We start from the raw sequence: 13710 nt of genomic DNA, 5'->3' as shown, positions 1-13710 counted from the left end.
GCTGCTTTTGTGGGGTAGTGGAAAGAAAGATTGCCTGGCTTGTTTACTAGGCTATATGACCTTGAATAAAAGCTACTTAACCCTCAAGTCTCAGTTATCTGGTCTGTAATTTGGGGACAAGAGCACTTACCTTGAAGTCAGTGTGAGAATTAACTGAGATGAGCCACGTAAACTGTCTAGCACAGCTCCTGGCAGTTCCTTGCTCTGAACGGTGCAGGCTGCAGCGCAGCTCTGGCCTAGGTATAAGTTACCAATATTGTGGGTAGGTTAGGCAGGGCTGGTGAGGTATCATTACTGAAACTTTATAGCCAAGATTCCAAGACAGTCACAATTTCAAAGACTCTCCTGTTTTCCCTTAAGTCAATAAGCACCTGCCAATTTTTGATTGGGAAAAGATGATCACCATGGAAGGCACCTTGGCGGCTGCCTGCTTCTCCATCAGCCCTGAGAGTCTGGGCTCCAGGCCCAGGGCTTCTCAGCCAGATACCCAGATATGCAGGCGAGAGGCAGTGGGTAGGAGGAAGGTGATCAGGGATAGCTCAGGGTACCTGGTAGATGGGAGACCTAGGTTCTACCTCCCACTTTCTCAGTCTACCTGGCCACTGCTGCGCAATTCCACTCTAAAAGGAAAGAGCAAGTTAAATACTTGGAGCTCAGTGTTTCTCTGCATTGGCTGCGCATTAGAATCACCTGGGAGATTTGAAACTCTTCATGCCTGGACTGCACTCCAGACCAGTTAAATCAGTATTTTTTTCTTTTTTTAAGTTCTCTGGGTAAATTCCAATATACACCAAAAGCTGAGAACCACTAGTCTAGATCAGAGTTTTTCAAACTGTATTAGTTTAGAATATAGTTTCTCAGGCTCTAGAATTGGCACTACTACAGGAACTTATTGATTCTAAAACACACTCTTTTAAAAACACACATATATTAACCTCTTTGAAATCAGAATGATCTTCCATTCAGTGCCATCCAAAGTTTGATGAAATATAGAAACAAGCAACCCAGGTAATTCTTATGATTTGGCCAGTTTGAGGAAAAAATAGTTCTGTAGTACTCCCTAGGGCAGAGCTTTCCAATCTTTAGTATCCTTAGAGTCACCTGTGATCTGTTAAAATGCAAGTTCCGAATCAGAAGGTCTGTGTTAAGGCCTAAGATTCTGCACTTATAAGAAGCTCCCAGGTGATCTGTGCTGGGCCTTTCACCACATTTTCGGTAGCAACATTCTAAAGTATGTCCCTCTGAGGAGCTTCCACAGCAACTCATTTAAGTAAACTGAAATAATTGGCATAGACAAGTATGACCAATGGAGAGAGTCTTTGATATGTCTGTGAGGCAGTTTGTAGGCTGCACACTCATTTCTCCCTGGGAAGGGGCAGCTGCGACGAGAGCCAGAGGAAGGGCTGCCCTGACCTTTGAGGAGCCAGAGGCTAGAGTCTAATTTCCCAAGGAAGCACTGTTATGAGAGGCAGCACAAACCCTCTACACTGAATACCAGCAAAGTTCACTTGCCAAGTGAAGTTAGGTCCCAGGTGGCTTTAGTGGGTAAGCAGCCCCGTTCTCTCTACCACATACCCTTTTTCCTTCTTTCCCTCACTCATCAAAACTTCATTGAGGATCCACTAATAAACCACAAGGTCTGAAGGATTCAAAGATGAATCAGATTTGGTACCTGACCTTCGGGGGGAGGAATTCAGTCTGGAGGAAACCCATCTGTAAAACAGACAATAATGAAGTGATTAAGTGCTAATAACAGGAGTATGTATAAAGAGATGAGCCAACATAAAGGAACAACGCTAATAGCTTCCTGGTGCAGCAGCCACTGGAGGAGCTGGAGGAAACATTTCTAATCTTTCCAAAAAGGGGTAAACCCCAAACAAAGATTCCTTGCCAGGACCGGCCTGCTATGATGGAAGAGTGTGCGTTGGTGCCTTGAAGCTGTGTAATCTGGAGTCTCAACGTGGGGAAAGCTTCCTCTGTTTGTGTTTCTAATCTCTAGCTCTAAAATGCAAGTGAATCTAAGAAGGAAGAGACTTTTAGGGGATCAGTCCCTCAAAAGGATGGGGCAACCATTATCTTATTCCAGAGAGTTCCAGCATCTGCATCCTATCCTCCTGTGTCAGAATCCAGCACATCATTTCCCTAGGTCTTTGCCCTTTGTCATATTGAGCTCTTAATTGGCTCAACCCATCACATTGCTAGATATAAAGGCTACAATCCCTAGACTAAGTAGGTCTCTGGCTGGGGTACGTAGCCTCAGGCAAGACAGGCAGGGTACGAGAATATAGAGCCCACTCCCTCACCCAGCTCCCTACAGACTGGCTTTTTAGGAGGACTAAGAAACTGATACGTGATCCCAATTTACTTTTTCCTTATCTTCCATCTCTCAGATAGGAAACCCTAGAGGACAAGCTTAAGGGCCAGAGGAAGCCACCAAGGAGGAGACGGCAGAAAGATGGGGAGTGGAGCCAGTGCTGAGGACAAAGAACTGGCCAAGAGGTCCAAAGAGCTAGAAAAGAAGCTGCAGGAGGATGCTGACAAGGAAGCCAAGACCGTCAAGCTGCTATTGCTGGGTGAGCGAGATGGGAAGATGGGCCAGAGAAGGAGAAGGTACTGCTCCTTCCTGCTTATCCTGGATGGTAGGTGGGTTCTAGCCCACTGTGTGGGGAGGAGGGATGGAAGGTCATGTTTCCTCTCCCCATCCAGTCTCAGGCTAGGGGATCAGGAGCTCTAGGGCTGAGCACAGCCACCCCAATGAGATGCAGAATGCCAAAGTTACTCTGGAACTGTTCTGCTCTTCCTTGAACCAGGAATAGTGTGTGAGGGCCAGGATGCACCCACCCATCTCCAAATTTAACCAAACCTAACACCTAACAACTTAGCAAATATCATGAACTCTGGGCTTGCAGACACTTACTGAATCTACAAACAGAAACTCTGAGTCAAGGACTCAGAAAAGGACAGTGGACTCAGAAGTCCTACCATATAATCAGTGTCATGTAGTGCCAAGGATAGGCCTAATGGTTCTTACCAAGTATACTGGTTCCTTCTCCTTGCTTTCAGTAAAAAAATTTGTAAAAATATTAGAAGTGGGGAGCCCTGAGTGGGGATGAATGGAGTCTTTAGAGAAGTCCTTTCCTGGCTTTCTATTCAGCAGCTGCCTCTAAAGCCCCTGCCAGATGGGAGGCTCATCAGCTTGATGAGCTCCTAAGCAGATCACAGGTTTGTGCTGAAAAAAGAAAAGCACCTCAGTCAGTCAGAAATTGATCATGGCTGTAAACAGAGCCAAAACAATAGAGTTTGGGACACCTGGCTTAGGAAAAACACCCAATGGTAGTACAGAGGTAGGCAAGCTGGAGCAGGTAGGATCTTTATAGCAGAAGACTGGCTGGCTGGGCTGGGTTTCCAAACCCATGAGGAGCCTGGGAACTAGAGCCCCAAACTAAGGCACCTCCTTTCCCTCAGCCGATCTGTGGCATGGCCCTAAGGACACACTAAAGAGCACATCTCTGTAAGCAGACTCCAAGGAGCCCAGGAGGCTACAGAGGGGAAAGAGATGGCAAGGCCCCTGAGAGATCTTTTAAGCCTAAGCAGCTTTCTTCTACATTCAGGGTAAGAAGCTTAGAGGGACCAAGCACAGGATAAGTGGGGGTGGGGGGGTTGGTTTAAGGCATCAGGGATAGTATAGAGTGGGGGAGAGAGCTGAAGGGTATGCGGGTCTTTGATAGAGGGAGAGTGGGGTGTGAATGAGGATCTAAGAACATTTTAGCCAATAATGGAAACAGTAAGATAACGAAAAAATAGTATTTCAGTGAGGTGATCCAGCTTTCTCCAATCCCACCCCAAGATCACTCTCCTGAGTAAAAATAGGCAGAGTAGAAATGTGTTAAAGGAGTTCCCCTGAATCTATCAGTGGTTCTCAACGAGATCTTGTACATCTCCACCCCCACCCCAAGACACTTGGAAACGTCGGGAACATTTTTGGTCGTCACAGCTAGAAGACTGGAGTGCTATTGGCCTCTGCCAGGAGTGCTGCTAAACACCCTACAATGCACAGGACAGCCCTCCACAGAAAAAACCATCCAGCCCAAAGTGTCAATACTGCAGAGGTTGAGAAACTCTCCTCTAATTCCAGATCAAATGGCCTGAGCTCAAAGCTGGCAGAAATTGGGGCAGTAATCATCCCTATGTGTTCTCCCCTAACAAGGCTCCCAAGCGAGCAGTGGCTTAGACTTCTCACGGGCCATCTCCTGGAGGGTTGGGGAGAGCCGGTGGAAATCTGAAGCATAAGCATTTCTCCCTGCAGGTGCTGGGGAGTCAGGAAAGAGCACTATCGTCAAACAGATGAAGTGAGTAGGAACAAAGCCCCAAAGGACTGAGGTAGGGTGAAGACGTCAGTAGAGCCAGTGGAAGCATGGAGGATAAAGGTCTCTTTATCTGGGTTCCTAAGGAACCCAGATGTAAAGGATATAAAGGATCTTATTCCCAATGTCCCTCATCTGCATGCCCCGTGTCCCTCACTCTCCACTTCCGTACAGCAGTAAGAATAGAGAGATTGGGTTCTTATGACCCTTTAAATCCTCCCAGAGTCCCAATCCCTTAGGTCTGGTTACTCAGGTCCAACGAAGGGCTGGGTGTCTCCTCCTTGCAGGATCATTCATCAGGATGGCTATTCACCAGAAGAATGCCTGGAGTACAAGGCCATCATCTATGGGAATGTGCTACAGTCCATCCTGGCTATCATCCGGGCCATGCCCACGCTGGGCATTGACTTTGCTGAAGCAAGCTGTGTGGTACGTGGTTAACGCTATGTGGTTAAGGGTGGGAGGAAAGGCTAATGAGGAGAACAGGCCAGTGGCCAACGAGCTATGAGGAAACATGGGTCAGAAAAAAGTTTATGTAACTAAAATCCCATTTGCTGAGCTTTAAATCTTTTTACTTCAGTCCTAGCAAAGCATGCAATTCCTACCTTTATAATAAATGTTCATTAAAAAAAAATCTGCTCTCAGCTTCCTCTGCCTTTTGGTCTTATTTTACCATTTAAATTGTTCCCCTCAGGTTCTTTGCCCTGGCTGTGGAACTTTTATAGGCCAAATTCCTAGTTCCAGTTATTGTCCTTTTCCTAGATTTCAATCATTGAAAAAACAAAGGTGATAGGTTCCTGTCTATCATCTTGTCCATTTCATGATCAATCTGGTCTTTAAACTTCCAATCTCCCTGCAGCAGAGCACCCACATTTTGTGGCAGGACACTCACTTTTGGACTAAGGATGGAAGATGGAAACACCACAGAGGAAGCCCCTGGGACCTCTGTTATCCACTAGATATCCCAGGGCTGGATATATTGCCACCCTCTGCATCTCAGAAGCACCCTCAAAAATTAATCAGTGTTTATTTTAGAATCTTTGCTGGACACCATCTCCACCTTAGGCTTTGGTTGCAATGCAAAATGCTTTCCTTTCAGCAGAATTCCCAAAAGCCTCCTGGAAAGCCATTACTCCCGTGTAAGTCTCATCCTGGTTTCTGCCTTACAGGATGATGGGCGACAGCTCAACAACCTGGCTGACTCCATTGAGGAGGGCACTATGCCTCCCGAGCTGGTGGAGGTCATCAAGAAGTTGTGGAAGGATAGTGGGGTGCAAGCCTGCTTTGACAGAGCTGCAGAGTACCAGCTCAATGACTCGGCATCCTAGTAAGACTCTGACTGGGGAGGGGGTGGGATGAGGCGTCGGCAACCTTCTAGGAGAAATCACAGCCAGCTGAAAATTTTAGGCACTGACAGCTGGAGACCCAAGGACTGAATTCAGGCTGCATGCCTGTCTTATTAGGCTTGAGCAGTGTTTTACTATGCTTTGAATTTAATGCCTTTACATTGGGACATTTGCCACAGTTCCCACCACTGTATTGCTTTACACTGGTTCACTGCAGCCTACAAAGCTGAAGACTCAAAATTCAAAACAGAGGTGCTCTGTTTAACAGCCCTCAGCCCCTGCCTTCTTAATTCACACACGTAGCCTCTCCTTTCAGAATCATGAACACTAATACAGCCCTGCGGTTCTGCCACGCATTCTCCTAGGAGGCATGATTCATCATGGCCCTCTCAGGGCTGAAATTTCTAGCTGGCAACACAGGCTGTACTTAAGTCACTAGCCTAAAATGAAAATCTCCTTCACCCACAGCATCTTATGTCAAGGTGCCAGGGCACAGGACACAAACTGCCAGGGCAAACCAAAGAAAGTTGGTCAGGGGTTAGAGAGTACCAGCTATGCAAAGTTGGTCCCCAAAAGATAAGGTACGCAGAGTTTATCAATCCTACCTCAAACAGCATGATATCATAGATGGGCATGAGCTTCAGAGGCAAACAGACCTGGGTTTAGCCCCTGTTTTATCACCTTATCTTATAATAAAGTTATCATTTACTATCCCTGGAGTACTCACTCGCTCAGGCCTAGGCACTGCTCAGTGCATTAGGTACACCTTTTCATTTAATCTGCACAATATGCCTTTATGGTAGATAGTATTTTTTATTAGTCCTATTTATAGATGGAAAACCTGAGGTTCAGAGAAGAAAATTAACTTGCCCAAAGTCATATAGATAAATGGCAGAGGCTGGATTGAAATCCAGGTCTATTTGTCCACAAAGTTGAATGTTTTTTACAATATAGCACAATGCCTCTTGTCCTGGACAAGTTATTTAACTCTTCTGGATTTTCCCTTCATCTGTAAAATGGGATATGAAACTTGAAGGTTTATGAGGTTAAATGAGAATTTAAATGTGAAAATGTCTGGCATATACTTAATTTGCCCTCCCTCTTTCTCTCAGTCCTCTCACTTCACATCTGTTTTTTTTTTTTTTTTTTTTTTTTTTACTTTTTAATGCTAACTATCAAACAAATACAAAAGCAGAATAATACAATCAATCACCTGGCTTCAACTGTTACCAACCGATGGCCACTCTTGTTTCATTTTATCTCCATTTCCCACTGGAATATTTTGAAGTGAACTCCAGATATATAATTTCATCCTAAAAATTTCACTATGTTAGCTCTAAAAAATAAAAGATTCTTTAAAAAAAAAAAAGAATCACAACATAATCATCACATCTAAATATTTAATAATTCCTTAATGTCATCAAATATCCAAGTCAGTGTTCATTCAATTTTCCCCAATTATCTCGAATGTTTTCCCTTCAACTTGATTCAGGATATAAACAAGGTCCATGCATTGCACTGGTTCACATCTCATATATTTCTAAAATCTCTTTTAATCTACTCCTGCTTCTTGATGGAATTTTGGCACCCATTTAAACCACCAAGTCTCATTCAAGGGTCTAGAAAACCTTGTAGTCAGGTGAAACACAAGGAAAAGTTATCTGACTTGACTTAAATGGGACAGAACCTCTGCCCCAAATGGGCTTGTCCCTCAGCCCATCCCACACTTCCTTTTGTAAGGACACAAGAGGGTTTGAAGGAAAGACTCCTATATTTAACAATATGAATTCTAGGCTGGTTCTATCACTAAGTTAGCTATATGCCTTTGGGGAAAACCCTTCACCTTTCTTGACTTTGGCTGTGGAAAATTTAATATTATCAATGCCAATCACTTTTTTGCAGCTACCTGAATCAATTAGACCGAATTACAGCCCCTGACTACCTCCCTAATGAGCAAGATGTGCTACGATCCAGAGTCAAAACCACAGGCATCATTGAGACCAAGTTTTCTGTCAAAGACTTGAACTTCAGGTGAGTACACGGTTCCCTGGGAGCATGTCAGATACCCAAAAAGGGACATAGGTATGCTTCTTGGCTTTCACAAAAGCCCAGTCTGACTTCCTCCTACTTCTCCCCCTTTCCTTTCCACTTCCCATCTTACCGCTAACTGGCCCCAAAGTTGCCACCTCTGTGGGGTAAACACCAAGTGCATGTGGGTCACACAGTAGGTATACGTTTGAAAACAGGTGTTTCTTCTCTCAGGATGTTTGATGTGGGAGGGCAGAGATCAGAGAGAAAGAAGTGGATCCACTGCTTTGAGGGAGTCACCTGCATCATTTTCTGTGCAGCCCTCAGTGCCTATGATATGGTGCTGGTGGAAGATGACGAAGTGGTGAGTGACCTTTGCACCAAGCAGCTTTGATAGATAATTCCCCTGTGACCTTTCCTCTAAACTTTGTGTCACTCCATTACCCCAACTTGGGTGATTTCAGCTAACACTAATAGTCTAGCAGTCTTCTAGCAGACCAATGTCTCAAGCAAATAATTCTAAGAAAACCTCTTCTTCTGCAGGTTCTAGGTTAGCACTTTAGAACTCCAGATTTACTGAGAGCTTGGTCTCCAATTAGACATCCAAGTATTACTTGGGACATCAAAAATCTCATAAAAGAAACTGAGTATTAAAGGGATAAGTGATCATTAACTTCACAAGGCAAAGGAGTTACTTAGTAGTCTCCCAGGCTGCCTATGGAAGTAAAGGATAGGAGATGAAAATGATAGAGCAGAAAGAACAACATACGATGTGTATCTTTATGCAACATGATAGAGGGGTTGCATACTAACCTCACTTGGAAGCCTAAATATATACTCAGTGTCAACAGGACTACAGAGAGACTGGCAAACCAGTTTTCTCACATGCCACTTAAATTGGCAGCTGGAGAACTACCTGAAGGTGGTTCTCTTGAGAACTCTGTGGAGTTTTACAAGACAGGAGCTCTGCAGGAACAGTGTCAGCCCATCCAGGTACCGTCCAAGTTTAAGACAGGGCATGTCAAAGGCATGGAAAATGCCAATTTTACAAATGCATCTGCTCTATAAACGGAGGCCCACAGTTTACTGATAGAAGACAAAGCTTCTATCCTTCTATTCCCTGCTCCAGTTCTTCTCCCTTCTCCTTAGTAGTTCAGGTTCACATTAGAGCACTCTGAATATCTTCTAGCCAAAATGTCTTAGAGGGTCATGCATTTTCCAAGATCTCTTCCATCTTTAACCTTGAAGTCTAGAAGGCCTTAAAGGGTTTTTATAGGAGTATTAGCAATGAGAAAAGGCTACTAATTAGTTTTATAAGGTGAAAAGACTGAGCCCAAGTCAGCTAATAGCACACTTCAAGACCCTAAAGGTCTACTCCCTAACAATAGGCTGGTTTGGGGCACTGGGTAACCTCTGGACTCTGCAGATTACAGCACTACTTCTCACTCATTGAAAGTGGCAATCAGAGAAGGAAATAAGGCAGAAGTGCTTGTGCTGTGGCACTGGGAAAGTCTTTAGCCCTTACCATTTGGCACAAGGGCCAAGTAATCCCTATTATGTTCCTGCCTGAACTGAGATCTTGGACTTTATAACAGAAGCCTATCAAAATCATCCTGGAGATGTATGTGGACATGTTAACTTGGGCCCAGTTTCAACCCTGAATCAGCAGCCCTTAAGGATATCAAAATCCTAAGCTGTGCCCTGGTTGCCAAAGATCTGCATAACATTTACTGTACACCTATACACCACCTACTATCATGGACACTATGCATACATGATCTCATCTAACCTTCATAATAATCCTGATAGGGAAACTGAGACTCAGAAAAGCTCAGGACTTTCCCCCAAATCATACAGTTGTGATATAAAGAGGATTAGAAGGAAGTCAGATCTCTTTGGCTCTACTCTACCACACTAAAAAAGAGATAAGCTGTTCCCCATCTTTCCTTTTACATTTGGAACACTGGTTTCTTCAAGGGGAGCAAGAACAGGAAGTAGGCAGATATCCCATAAGCCCAACCTGATATCTCTGATGGTGTTTCCTCTTAATAGAATCGTATGCATGAGTCACTGCACCTGTTCAACAGTATATGCAACCACAAGTTCTTTGCGGCTACTTCCATTGTCCTCTTTCTCAACAAGAAGGACCTCTTTGAGGAAAAAATCAAGAAAGTCCATCTCAGCATTTGTTTTCCAGAGTATGATGGTAAGTGCCAGGGGCTGGAGACAATTCTTTCATAGTAATGACAGGTGGCTGCCTCATTTCCTATACCAAGGAGACATAAAGGAACTTGTCTTTAAGGAGTAGTAAGTGAAACTCCTCTGCTTTGCCAAGTTGATGATCCCTTATCCCTTTAATATTCAGTTCCTCTTATGAGCTTTATAATGTCCAAGTGATATTTGGATGTCTAACCCGAGAAAGTTGAGCATTCAGTTAGAGGTTTAAATTCCGATGTCTCCAGAATAGAGCAGACATTAGATTCAGGAGACCCACAGACTGCTCAGATGATAACTGCCAGAAACCAAGGGTGGAGACATAGAGACACCTCTCTCCTCAATTTCTTTGCTCAACTCAAGTGGGAAACACTGGAGTGCAATAAAGGAGAGGGCCCTCCCTCTAAAAATAGGCCCCCAACTGCAGCTGTCTAATACAACATTTCGAGGATCAAGTGAGTCACTTAAAAAGTGAGCAACTAAGAAGGGTTAATTTATCCCACTTCTTCACTATTTTTCTGGAAAACCAGGGAACAACTCTTACGAGGATGCAGGGAATTATATCAAGAGTCAATTCCTTGACCTCAACATGAGAAAAGATGTCAAAGAAATCTACAGTCACATGACCTGTGCCACAGACACCCAGAATGTCAAATTTGTATTTGATGCAGTTACAGATATTATTATCAAAGAAAACCTCAAGGACTGTGGACTCTTCTAATTCTCACCATTCCTCAAGTATACGTTCTATAAACAGGTTCAGAATCTGGGTAATTTCAAGCAGAAAATTTTAGGTCAATATACCATGACAAGAATACATCCATTCTCCCTTGGAGATGGAGTAGGTATGATTGCAATTGTGTCTCATACGTTCTTTTAAAAGTGGGATAGCTAGTACAGTTTAAAGAATGCAAGGCCAGGAGTCAGAAGACCCAGGTTCCAGTACTGGTTCTGCAACTTACTACAAAAATGTAAATATTTCATTCCTGTGAGCCTTGAGTTCCTCATCTATAAAATGAAGATAACTTCTCTATACTACTTCACAGGGTTATTCTAATGATCACAAACATAACTGAAGGAGGGGAAGGCACATAAAAGCTGTGTGGTGAGTGACAGAAAGAAATCCTATATAAAAGCTCCCATGTATGAAATTCAACACCAGGTTTTTAGATGAATTATCCCAAACAAAAAAGCAAACCTTCCCTGCAGTCTGCAAAAAAACTAATTAAAAACAGAACCTCACTAAACCTACCACCCCTTTTTACTAGCAGACCTTTATGTGCCTTAGCTCAGAGACCTGAATCACCAGATAGAAGATGTGAGTTTCTTAGTTTCTAAGGTACACATCCAGAAAGGCTTTTTTTTTTTTTTTTTTTGGTCGCTCACACTGTTTGCAGGATCTTAGTTCTCCGACCAGGGATTGAACCCCGGCCCTCGGCAGTGAAAGCTCAGAGTCCTAACCACTGGACCTCCAGGGGATTCCCAAAAATGATTTTTATTAAGCACAGATTATCCCTCTGCTCCCAAACTGCCAAAAAAACTGTGTTCCCTATATCTCTGTAAGTATAGGGATACTTATCCCTGTAAGTAACTTTATCAGCTATACAAGACACGTTCTGAATAAACTTGGAGGACAGAACACACTCCCACTTGGAGTATTAATGATTTTATTGCTGCCACTTCTCTATCACAGAATTTAGAATAAGTGAGCAATCCTAAAATCCTTGTTTCAACCACTACATGTTTCAGGAGAACAAAAAAGCCAGCTGATTTTGCTTTAGGCATCGAAAATCTTCGCAGCTGGGTCCATGAGATGCCTGGCTGAAAACAACATCTCCCCAAACAGGCCAACAATTAAATTATTCCCTGAACTCCTTTGGGGGGAAACAAAGCTTGTATTTATCTTGACAGGAGGTGGTGAAGTCAAGTATAGATTTAGCATTTACAACTACTAGTGAGGAAAGCTCTGGGCATCCAAGATTTAGTATATAAAAGAAAGTGTCAATTAAAATGAATATCTGCTCCTTGCCAAAAATACACATTCACACTTAGGCTACTACTAGCAATATTGATACTAGAGAGCCATATGAGCTTGAAATACACTGAAGAATACATTTGCAGCTGTTAAAATTGGATTCATTTAATAGTCTTTCTGATTCCTTGAAGAGAAACCAACTTGGGAGAATTACCAGAAAAATAAGGAAAACTACTCTGCCCACTGCCGATTAAAAAACTTAAGCCGAAGAAAAAAATCTGGGTAAGACTTCTTGCATCCAAGCACTGTTCAGGGACTATACTAAAGGGCACGCTCCAAAGATTAACCTCTTTGCTTTAACTCAACATATAGGGGCTCTGAGTTTTTGTTTTTTTTGGTATCATAGATCCCTCTGGCAGTCTGATGAAACCTATGGACCTCTTCTCAGAGTATTTAAAAACGCATAAAATAAAACTCAAGAGAATTACAAAGGAAACCAACATATTGAACCCAGTTTTATCTTTGGAGTTCTGAAGACCCAGGTTAAGAATCTTTGCTATAGCTATGATCTTATCTATTCAGGGCCCAGATGTAACTTTTCCCATTTATTCTACCTTCAAGTAGGGTAGCCCCACCTACCCCCAAATCATGCCAGATTATTTGCTTCTTTTATTCACTTTTCCTTGATCTTTGACTCTAGGCAGGAATTGGCTATGGGCCAAACTGTAAAAGCCCAACCCAGGCTCCTCGGTTATTAATGTTCATATAGAACCTGCCCTACAGTACTAGCATGAAAACAAAGCCAGTGGGACAGGTCTTCTGGTAGAACAATCTCTAGCAGAATAAAACACGGCTGCATTTTAGTTTTCTTTTGCTCTGGTAGACATCCCAACTTTTAACTGGTTTATAAACAAATTCACACAAGCCACCCTATATGCACTTTGCAAAAAGGTTACCTTTGAGGCTGGATGGGGAAGTAGCAGTACTTAAAAGCAACACTTCTACAGCTGCTTTACTGAAGTTAGGATCTGGTTATTCATCTTACAATATTTTCAAGCTAAAACTCTTCTGGTGAGTCTACACAGAATAAAAACAGTGGGCCTTGGTCATCCGTTCTCTTGTTCCTTAGAACAAAGTCAAAACAATTTCCTAAAGCTCTTAGCCAACACTGGGATGTTCTCTGAGTAAAGGTGAGAGGACTTCAAATGTTCTGGATAAGCTTCCGAAAAAAGGCATTAATCCTTACCGCAGCTTCACTGTTTGTCAGGCCCAGAGATGGTTCCCAAACCTCATACTATTAGAGACAACTCCACTGGTACTTCTCCTGCCCAACCGGCTTATTTTTATCTCATGGACATTTTGATTGTGTGGATGAAAAGTTCTCTTTGCATAAAACAGCTGTTAGAAAGCTTAAAACCAAAATTATGCCATATACTCACTCTGCTGTCTATATCTGTCTTCTTTTGTTTCATTTTAAATTTACACTATATTGTTGAATTTTATATCATCAGAAATTGTTTTTTCATAACAAGATAGGTCAGAAACTAATACTCAACCCTATTTTCACATACTGCAATCTTAATTCTTAGAACGATAAAGCTAGAAGAAACTTAAAATATTCCAGGTTCACTAGCAATTTACAGATAAGTAACTGAGGCCAAGGGAGGTGGAGAGTCTTCATCAAGATCACACTGCTAGGAAGTAGCAGAACTAGAACTCCAAAACAGGTCTTCTGAATCCAAAGCCAGTGGTCTTTCTATATGCACCGTAATACCAACAGCCC

At 42.9% G+C, this 13710-nt stretch overlaps 1 protein-coding gene across 1 annotated transcript; it reads left to right on the top strand.

Moving 5' to 3' along the window:
• The first annotated feature begins 2455 nt into the window (after window positions 1-2455).
• On the top strand, window positions 2456-10673 carry GNAT2 (G protein subunit alpha transducin 2). The gene is made up of 8 exons (XM_067727170.1): window positions 2456-2573; window positions 4307-4349; window positions 4652-4793; window positions 5534-5691; window positions 7613-7741; window positions 7973-8102; window positions 9791-9944; window positions 10483-10673. Exons 1-8 carry the CDS (start codon window positions 2456-2458, stop codon window positions 10671-10673), a joined length of 1065 nt encoding a protein of 354 aa, XP_067583271.1.
• The last annotated feature ends 3037 nt before the right edge of the window (window positions 10674-13710 follow it).

This window comes from Pseudorca crassidens, chromosome 2, assembly GCF_039906515.1.
Source record: "Pseudorca crassidens isolate mPseCra1 chromosome 2, mPseCra1.hap1, whole genome shotgun sequence".
In the NCBI taxonomy this organism is placed as follows: Eukaryota; Metazoa; Chordata; class Mammalia; order Artiodactyla; family Delphinidae; genus Pseudorca; species Pseudorca crassidens.
The sequence above is the reverse complement of the archived record's forward strand: the minus strand, read 5'-3'. Positions and strand labels throughout refer to the sequence as shown.